Source organism: Eimeria necatrix, genomic scaffold (assembly GCF_000499385.1).
Source record: "Eimeria necatrix Houghton genomic scaffold, Enh_scaff886, whole genome shotgun sequence".
In the NCBI taxonomy this organism is placed as follows: domain Eukaryota; phylum Apicomplexa; class Conoidasida; order Eucoccidiorida; family Eimeriidae; genus Eimeria; species Eimeria necatrix.
The window spans coordinates 3,050-12,500 of NW_013654687.1; the positions used below are offsets into that span (position 1 = coordinate 3,050).

The 9,451-nt window shown below is 56.0% G+C and overlaps 3 protein-coding genes across 3 annotated transcripts in view; 1 reads left to right on the forward strand and 2 right to left on the reverse strand.

Annotated features, from left to right (window-relative positions):
• Window positions 1–532: 532 nt before the first annotated feature.
• ENH_00080990 (quinone oxidoreductase, putative) lies at window positions 533–3,900 on the reverse strand (the record flags this gene model as incomplete). Its single annotated transcript, XM_013583297.1, has 10 exons — window positions 533–664; window positions 1,142–1,322; window positions 1,496–1,573; window positions 1,893–1,968; window positions 2,195–2,299; window positions 2,423–2,497; window positions 2,591–2,648; window positions 2,845–2,927; window positions 3,571–3,684; window positions 3,879–3,900. 10 exons carry the CDS (start codon window positions 3,898–3,900, stop codon window positions 533–535), a joined length of 924 nt encoding a protein of 307 aa, XP_013438751.1.
• A 1,507-nt stretch (window positions 3,901–5,407) lies between these two features.
• ENH_00081000 (hypothetical protein) lies at window positions 5,408–6,449 on the forward strand (the record flags this gene model as incomplete). Its single annotated transcript, XM_013583298.1, has 4 exons — window positions 5,408–5,478; window positions 5,715–5,787; window positions 6,013–6,097; window positions 6,319–6,449. Coding segments are annotated over 4 exons (360 nt in total), but the record flags the coding sequence as incomplete, so codon positions are not given.
• Window positions 6,450–7,954: 1,505 nt separating this feature from the next.
• ENH_00081010 (hypothetical protein, conserved) overlaps window positions 7,955–9,451 on the reverse strand; it is a gene marked incomplete at both ends in the record, with an annotated part of 3,361 nt that continues 1,864 nt past the window's right edge. The window contains 2 exons of the mRNA XM_013583299.1: window positions 7,955–8,120; window positions 8,534–9,451. The exon at window positions 8,534–9,451 is cut by the window's right edge and continues 1,312 nt beyond it. Coding sequence (XP_013438753.1) covers window positions 7,955–8,120; window positions 8,534–9,451 — 1,084 coding nt within the window. The remainder of the gene's footprint in view (window positions 8,121–8,533) is intronic.

Below are 9,451 nucleotides of genomic sequence, written 5' to 3' on the forward strand. Positions count from 1 at the left end.
CAGATTTCTAGCTGGCCAACTGCTGGCTAGACAACAGCTATCTAGGCAACAGCTGGCTGGCTAGTATCTAGCTAGCTATTAGCTAGCTAGCTAGTAGCTAGCTAGCTAGCAACCAGCTAGCCAGCCAGTACCTGGCTAGCCAACAGTGAGCTAATCAGCAGCTAGCTAGCCAGCAGCTAGCTAACCAGCAGCTAGCTAACCAGCAGCTAGCTAGCCAGCAGCAGCTGGCTGCTGGCTAGCTAGCCAGCAGCTAGCTGGGGGACCCGTTTTGTCCCTTCAGGTGTTTGTACACCTGAAATGTTTGATATTCAACCCAAAGTTAGGTCTTGCTTGGAGCCCAGGCCCCAGGAAAGCTGGAAACGCTGTTTTAGGGTTTAGGGTTTGTGGTTTGGGGCCTAGGGTTTAGGCTTTGGGGCTGAAGGCTAGGGTTTAGGGTTTCGGAGGGCTCCGCAGCGCTGCAGCGAGTTTCTGCGCCCGCGGCGCGGGCTGAAGGCGCAGCGCGCATCAGGGCCTAGGGTTTAGGGTTTAGGGTTTAGGGTTTAGGGTTTAGAGAGGCGAGTTGGGGGTCCATGAGAATCAAAACTTTGCCAAAGTTGCTGTTGCTCTGCATGCGCTTGTGGGCCTCTTCAGCAGCTTCGGGGGAAAACTCCGCGTCTATTATTACCTGAAAATAAAAAGAATTAAAGTCAGGATTGCCCCAGCTAGCCAACAGCTAGCTAGCTAGCGGCTAGCTAGCCACTAGCTAGCTAGCTGTTGGCTAGCCAATAGCTAGCTAGCCAACGGCTGGCTAGCCAACAGCTAGCTAGCTAGCGGCTAGCTAGCCAGTAGCTAGCTAGCTACTGGCTAGCCAATAGCTAGGTAGCCAACGGCTGGCTAGCCAACAGCTAGCTAGCCAGCAGCTAACTGGCCAACAGCTGGCTAGCCAACAGCTAACTAAGCAGTAGCTAGCTAGCCAACAACTAGCTAGCTGGGGTCTGGCTAGCCAACAGCTAGCTGGCTAGCGACTAACTACTGGGCAGCTAGCTAAGCGGCGACTAGCTAGCTAGCTAGCCAGGCAGCTAGCCAACAAGCCAGCAGCCAGCTAGCCAACTAGCTAGCTGGCTAGCTAGCCAGCAGTTAGCTAGCTAGCTAGCTAGCTGACCTTGAGTTTGTTCTGCTGGAAGAGAGGAACAACTTCTGTTTTGAATCTGCTGACAAGAGAAGATAAATAAAGAGAAGAGCGGCTCCTCAAAGTGCTGCTGAGAAGCCGCAGCCGCTGCTGCAGCAAAACCCCAAAAGAGAGGTTTGCGCGGTGGCCCCCCATGCAGCCATACAACACCCACCTGCAAACAAAACCCTAAACCCTAAACCCTAAACCCTAAACCCTAGAGCCTGGGGAGGCGCCCGGGGCAGCACGGAGCGGCGGGGGAAAAGAATTGCTGAAGGGGAGGCGTGAGGCGCCCTGCGAGGGTTTAGGGTTTAGGGTTTAGGGTTTAGGGTTTAGGGTTTGGCGCACGTTCCATCCGTCTTCAGGCTTTTGAGGGTTTGGTTTACAAAAGAAGCTCCGACGCAGTCCAGCACTATATCTACTCCCCTGCAGTCCAATTAAAGAATTATTTATTTATTATTAATTTATTTATTTATGTATTTATTTATTTATTTATTTGTTGTTTATTTATTATTTATTTATTTATTATTTGTTATTTATTTATTTATTTATTTATTTATTTATTTATTTATTATTCTCCTTTTGAACGAGCTGCGTTCTGTGTCTCAAAGAGTGCACGAAACCCTAAACCCTAAACCCTAAACCCTAAACCCTTGCCGGCCGGAGGCAGCTAGCTGCCTTTCCAAGCTAGGGTTAAGGGTTTAGGTTCTGCGCTAGGGTTTAGGGTTTAGGGTTTAGGGTTTACTGGCCGCCCGTTGCTTTGAGCACTTCGTCTCCAAGAGAATCTCCCAACTCTTTGTAGTTCAGACAGACCGCCGCACCTGAGGCAAACCCTAAACCCTAAACCCTAAACCGTAAACCCTAAACCCTAAACCCCAAAACCTAAACCCTAAACCCTAACGGCATGCTTCAAGAGAGGGCAGCCCGGAGCACAGGCAGCCGCAAGTCTGCATCCAGTGGGCAGCCCCAAGCATTGCAGACGCAAACCCTAAACCCTAAACCCTAAACCCTAAACCCTAAACCCTAAACCCTAAACCCTGATCTGACCGAGTTCCTTCACCCTCTGCAGCTTCTCGTTTGAACCCGCAACAGCAATGACAGAAACTGAGGGAATGAAAACCCTAAAGAGCTGCAGCAGCGCCACGCCAACCCCTGCGAGGCCTCAGCACACAGGCGCAGCAGCTAGGGTTTAGGGTTTAGGGTTTAGGGTTTACGGTTTAGAGGCCCCCTTACGGTGCAGGGTTTAGGGTTTAGGGTTTAGGGTTTAGGGTTTACCTGAGCCAGCTGCGTACACAAGGGCGTGCTTTATGCCGGAGGGTTTGCCCCCGTTCGCCTTGAAGTCCGAGAGCCCTGAGGCCGCAGGCCGAACCCTAAACCCTAAACCCTAAACCCTAAACCCTAAACCCTAAGCACTAAACCCTAAACCCTAGCTCAAACACTTACTTGCGACTTCTTCAAGCAGCTGATATGCAGTTATCCAGTTCTCCGGGATGCAGGCGGCCTAAAGGCAGCAGAAAACCCGCATCTAGGGTTTAGGGTTTAGGGTTTAGGGTTTAGGGTTTACAAGCTGCTAGTGTTTATCGACTGTTTGCACGGAGTCGAAACAGAGGTTTGTGAGGTTTCCCAACAAAACACCCAAGTCCTTAAACCCAAACCCTAAACCCCAAACCCTAAACCCTAAACCCTAAACCCTAAACCCTTGCCTCTTTAATAGTGAGATTTGAGGGTATTGGAAAGCAAAGGGCTGGGTCAGCAGCCACGTACTCCGCGTAGCCGCCCCCTGAAAGCGCACCACAGGGTTTAGGGTTTAGGGTTTAGGGTTTAGGGTTTAGGGATAGGCAACTTCACAAGACAGCAACACACAAGCTCTGTAGGGGCCCCCCGAGCCTCTAGCAAACAAGGGCCCCCAAGGGGTACCAAGGGGCCCCCAAGCAGGGGCCCCCAATCAGGGGGCCCCCAGCAGGGGGCCCCCAAGCAGGGGGCCCCCAAGCAGGGGGCCCCACCAGCCTTGGGGGCCCCCTATATGGGGGCCCCCCATTTGGGGGTTGGGGGCCCCTATGGGGGCCCCTGGTCAAGGCCCCCCAATGGGGGCCCCCAATGGGGGGCCCCTAAACCCTAAACCCTAAACCCAATGGGGCCCCCCAACTGGAACCCCTGGTTGGGGGCCCCCAATGGAAGGCCCGCAAGGGGGCCGGGGGCCCCAAGGGGGGCCCCCAAGGGGGGCCCCCAAGGGGGGCCCCCAAGAAGGACCCCCAATGGAGACCCCCAAGGGGGGCCCCCAAGGGGGGCCTCCAAATGGAAACGCCCCAAGGGGCCCACAAGGAGGGCCCCCAAGGGGGGCCCCCAAGGGGGGCCCCCAAGGGGGGCCCCCAAGGGGGGCCCCCAAGGGGGGCCCCCAAGGGGGGCCCCCAAGGGGTGCTCACCAGGTAAGAGACAGGCGACTGGAGTACCCTCTTTGTAGAGGGTGCTGGAGACGACGATCCCAGCAGCCTCGGGGCCCAGGATGTCGGTGGTTCCGGGGGGTGGGGGGTATTTGCCTAATTCGCAAACCCTAAACCCTAAACCCTAAACCCTAAACCCTAGACCCTAAACCCTAAACCCTAAAGCCTTTGTGCTGAACTGTGGGAAGCTCTCAAGGGAACGCGCAGTGAGGGCCCTGCAGCTTTGGAGGAATCCAAGCAACCTGGACAAGTCTGTGCTAAGGGTTTAGGGTTTAGGGTTTAGGGTTTACCTGCTTTCTGCAAGAGGTCCATGCGATTAACCCCTGCAGCTCCTACTCGGACTAGCATTTCGTTTGGCTTTAACTTCGGGAGAGGGCACTCAGACAGGTACAGATAGGGGGCCCCCTGGGGGCCCCCATGGGGGCCTTTGGGGGCCCCCCCGGGGCCCCCAGGGGGGCCCCCAGGGCCCTCGGGGGGGCCCCCAAAGCTGCTTCCTTTCGGCAAACTGGGGGGCCCCACGAGGATGGCGCGCATGCGCTGCGCAGCAGCGAGTGGCTTCATTTTTGGGGTGTACGTACACCTGAGTTGGCGAGCGAAGTAAGTGTGCGATTCCGCGCCAAATGTGCATTTAGTTTTGAATTAATTTGATTTTAAAACACCTTTTTCGTGTTTTAAATGCAGCTTTCCACCTCCGAGGCTTCAAATGGACTTGTGTGCGTCGGCGCTGGTCAGTCGCCGCTCGCAGGTAGGTGTACGTACACCCCAACCTTCCGTATCCTTCTTTCCGTTCTTTTCGCGAAAAAACGAAAATTAAAACAACAAATAACTGAAATAAAACAAAAAACATAAAAAGAGCCACGGGGGCCCCTCCAAACCCTCTGGGGGCCCCCTGGAGGGCCCCCGGTGGGGCCCCCAGGGGGCCCCCCTGGGCTCTGGTGGACCATTGGTGCAAACCCAATTCCACAAAAACAGATCTGAGTTTTAAACTTTTAAAAAGAACTTAAATATTAGTTTTGACGCGAGTTTGTGGTGTATGTACACCTGAGAAGAGCGCAAGGGGGGGGTTGCAAACCCTAAAAAAGGGTTTAGGGTTTCCTGCTTTCAGGGCTTCAGTTCTTGCTTTACTTTTTGGGCCTTTGCCCGGAGGCCGCTGCGCTGCTGCATCTTTTTGTTTTTTGGAGGCAGCAGAATCGCAAGAACTGACGAACGCCAAACCCTAAACCCTAAACCCTAAACCCTAAACCCTTGGCCCCGGTGTTTCCCGTTGTTGCAACACAGCCTCGGAGGGATTCCAGCCGCAGCAAAACCCTAAACCCCAAACCCTAAACGCAAACCCTAGCAACAGCGGTTCCTCCAGACATGTGCCGACTACTGTCTTCTGCAGAGACATAGGCCTTTGAGCCTAGGGTTTAGGGTTTAGGGTTTAGGGTTTAGGGTTTAGGGTTTACCAAAATGATCAAGGGGGGGGCCTTAGTGACTCTCCGCGTATTCGATTTGTCCCGAGGGAAGGCGGAGCTTCTTGGGCCCCTCTTTTTGGACGACCCCAAGAAGGGGATTTGGTGCAAACCCTAAACCCTAAACCCTAAACCCTAAACCCTAAACCCTCAACGTCCAGCGCCGACGCTTGTCCTTGCTAGTAGCGCTGCACTAGAGGCCTGCATTGTTGGAGAGGCTTCGGCCCAGGGCTTAACGGTTCAGGGACTGGGGCCTAGGGCTTAGGGCTTAGGGTTTAGGGTTTAGGGTTTAGGGTTTAGGGTTTAGGGTTTGTGTGGCTGTCAGGCACACGAATGTCTGCGTGTTTTCAAAAGAGTATTTTTATATGTCAACAATTTGCGTTTGCCCAAAGGGCTGCGGCTGGCCAGGGGAGGAGCTTCTCAAGGACGAACTCGCGTAACCCTAAACCCTAAACCCTAAACCCTAAACCCTAAACCCTAAACCCTGCACGGCTTCTTGCGCTTGTCCGTGCTCGAGATCTGGGGGCCACGTGGGCTTGAGGGTTTAGGGTTTAGGGTTAAGGGTCTGCGTGTCAGGCGTGTGGCTTCGCCTACATAAGCAGCTTCTAGGGTTTAGGGTTTAGGGTTTAGGGTTTAGGGTTTAGGGCGCAGCGTGTTTTTTGGGATCTGCAGAATGGGAAGAACGCAGATAACTGAGGAAGAGCTTGAAGCCTTTCTCTACCTGCAGCGCACATCCTTTACCCCCGTAAACCCTAAACCCTAAACCCTAAACCCTAAACACTAAACCCTAAACCCTAAGAGACCCTTTGCTGATTTTTAGCTGCCGAAGGAACACAACTACAGACGTTGAAGTAAGAGGGTATCGGTATTTTAATTCGAATCTCAGGGCTCGTATTTAGGGTTTAGGGTTTAGGGTTTGGGGTTTAGGGTTTAGGGTTTAGGGTTTAGGGTTTAGGGTTTGTGTGAGCAGGACCGCTACGACGTGTTTCAGCACAACTGTAACCATTTCTCTCAGAGCCTTCTCCGATTTCTTGGAGCCAAGCCCTTGCCCACATGTGATTGAGGGTTTAGGGTTTAGGGTTTAGGGTTTAGGGTTTAGGGTTTATTTGTCGAGTCACTCAAGCCCTGTCTCTCCGTGGCTGCAAAACCCCTTGCCCTCTGGCGTTAAGGGTTTATGCTTTCGTGTGAAGGGTTTGGGGTTTCGTGTCCGCGGCTCAGGGTTTAGGGTTTAGGGTTTAGGGTTTAGGGTTTAGGGTTTAGGGTTTGTGGTTTGTAGACATCGCCACGCTGCCCGATCGCGTCTTGGAGACAGTTTTGGGCCGCATCGTCCGGCCCATAGTCGACGCCTCCGTTAGCCTCCGCAAGCTGGAACTGCGTAAATCCCAAACCCTAAACCCTAAACCCTAAACCCTAAACCCTAAACGCGAAGCCCTAGGCCGTAGACCCTAGACCCTAAGTTGTAAACCCTAGAGCTGCAGCTTTCGTCCCTTCTCGAGCCTTCTGCAGCGCAGCAGCCCCCCAGACTCTGCGCGTAGGTGCCAGGGTTTAGGGTTTAGGGTTTAGGGTTTAGGGTTTAGGGTTTGGACTCAGGCCGGAGTGCGGCCTCCTCTGAACTTGAAGGAGACCTTTTTTTTTATGGGGGGGCCCTTCCTGCTGTCTCCAACTGGGAGGCCCCTGCAAGTAAAGCAGCACTGAAAAGAGCAGCACGGCGGCAGCAGCAGCTGCGCAAAGCCAGCAGCAGCAGCAGCAGCAGCAGCAGCAGCAGCAGCAGCAGCAGCAGCAGCAGCAGCAGCAGCAGCGGCGGCAGACACGCAGCAGCAGACCCTGACGTGTTCTTGACGCACGCGCGGCCACAGGCAGCAGCAAGACGGACGCGCAGCAGCTACAGCAGCAGCAGCAGCAGCAGCAGCAGCAGGGGAGGTGGGGACCCACGCGCAGGTGCAGCAGCTGACCGAGCAGCAGCAGCAGCAACAAATCTCACAGCAGCAGCAGCAGCAGCAGCAGCAGCAGCACGGGAAGGCCTGGAGCTCCAACTCTCAACCGGCCTGGCGGACGCGTGGCATGGGCGCGGCGAGGTTATTGCTGCTGCAGCAGAGGGCGCTGCTGCAGTTGCTGCTGCTATTGCTGCTGCCTCAACAGCAGCAGCAACAGCAGCAACAGCAGCAACAGCAGCAACAGCAGCAACAGCAGCAGGACAAGAACAGACAACCCAAACGCTGCCTGGGGTCTCCAGCCTTCCCTACTCCCTTCAGAGGGCTGCTGCTGTGGCTGCGTCTGCTGCTGCAGCAGCTCGCCATGACCGCTCAGCCAGCAGCAGCAGCAGCAGCAGCAGCAGCAGCAGCAGCAGCAGCCGGCAGCAGCAAGAGAGTCCGCCCAGTCGGCGCCTTCCCCTCAATGAGCAGTTCGAATGCCCTTTAAGGCCGCGAGCTGTACGCACACCTCGGCAACAGCAGCAACAGCAGCAGCAGCAGCAGCAGCAGCAGCAGCAGCGGCACACCCCACCGCAGCCGCACAAAGCAGCGGCAGCAGCAGCAGCAGCAGCAGCAGCAGAAGCAGCGCACAGACATCGCCGCCCGGCCGCCTTTGCCTCCCCGTTACCCAACCCGCAGCGCAGCAGCAGCAGAATAGCGCGCAGCAATGTCAGCAGCAGCAGCAGCAGCAGCAGCAGCACCAAAAGCAGCAGCAACAGCAGCAGCAACAGCAGCAGCAGACATGGGTTGCGTTTCTCTGCTCCGGTGGACCCGTTTGGTTCTAGTGAAGTGTGAAGTTCCAATTGATTTAGGCTTAGCAGCAGCAGCAAGTGCAGCAGCAGCAGCAGCAGCAGCAGCAGCAGCAGCAGCACAAGCAGCAGGCCACAGAAGCGCCAGGAGCAGCAGCACCGCGAAAACCCTTATTAGCAGCACCTTCAAGCTTTACTGTGAAATCAGTAGCAGCTGCTGCAGCTGCTGCAGCCGCTGCTGCTGCAGCAGCAGCCGCAGCAGCTGTTGCTGCAGCTGCAGCAGCAGCCGCAGCAGCTGTTGCTGCAGCTGCTGCTTTCCCGCGGGGGTGTCTAGCAGCTGCGCTCCGGGTGTACGTACACTGCAGCAGCAGCAAACTGCTCTTTTTTTGTCCCTTTTGCCTCTACAGCATAAATCTTGCTGCTGCTGCAGCACTTGCTGACAGCAGCAGCAGCAGCAGCAGCAAGTAGCAGCAGCAGCAAGCGACGGCAGCAAGTTGCGCTAGCAGCAAAAGCGCAGCCTAGGCAATATAAACAGCAGCTACGTCAAATGCAGCAGCAGCAGCAGCAGCAGCAGCAGCAGCATTTCTTAACTCATAAAACACCTTAACAAAGGCAGCAAGGCCTTCTTGCGAAGTCCATACAAACCAAACTTCTTCAATCCCTCTGCTGCAGCAGGTGCTGCTGCTGCAGCAACGAAGCCGCAGCAGCACCTGCTGCTGCTGCGGCTGCAGCAGCAGCAACACACAAATCGCCGCTGCTGCAGCAAGCTCACTGAAACTCTGGTGGGGCCTCTCTCCGCTTAGCGTCATTTTGGGCCCCCTGAGCAGCAGCAGCAGCAGCTGCTGCTGCTGCTTCAGCTTCTCCTATCAGGCTATTGCTGCTGCTGCTGCTGCTGCTGCTGCTGCTGCTGCTGCTGGCTGCTGCGGGCGCTTGCTGGTGGCTGCCAAACATAAAAAATTGGGGGGAGGGCAGCGCCAAGTGCTGCGGGGGAGGGAAGGAATACTGCAATTGCTGCTGTTGCTGCTGCTGTTGCTGCTGCTGCTGCTGCTGCTGCTGCTGCTGCTGCTGCTGCTGCTGCTGCTGACGCCGGCCACTGTGTGGCGATACTGCATCCAGGAAGTCACATGGAGGAAAGCAGCCCTCAGCTGCAGCAGCAGCAGCAGCAGCAGCAGCAGCAGCAGAGTGCTGACGAAGAGGCGGCAGCAGCACAGGGGGCCCTGGGCACCCCTCGTGCAGTGGAAGGCGTGCTGCTGCTGCTGCTGCTGCTGCTGCTGCTGCTGCTGCTTCTGCTGCAGGCGGAGCCGCAGGTGCTGCTGCAGCTGAAGGAGTTTTGGGAGTACAAGATAACGGAGGCATGATGACTGGGGGTAGGGGAAACGCTGCTGTTGCTGCTGTTGCTGCTGTTGCTGCTGTTGCTGCTGCTGGAGGTGGTGGTGCTGCTGCTGCTGCTGACGACGGAGGCAGTGCTGCTCGCGCTGCTGCTGCTGGCAGCAGCGGCAATGCTGCTGCTGTAAGTGGCGGTGGCTCTGCTGCTGCTGCTGCTGCTGCTGGCAATAGTGCTGGTGGTGGAGGCACTGCAGATGGTGGGGCTGGCAGCCCTGCTGCTGCTGCTGCTGCTGCTGCTGCTGCTGCTGGGTGTGGTGGCGGCACTGTAGCAGCAGCAGCAGCAGCTGCTGCTGCATGCGGGAGA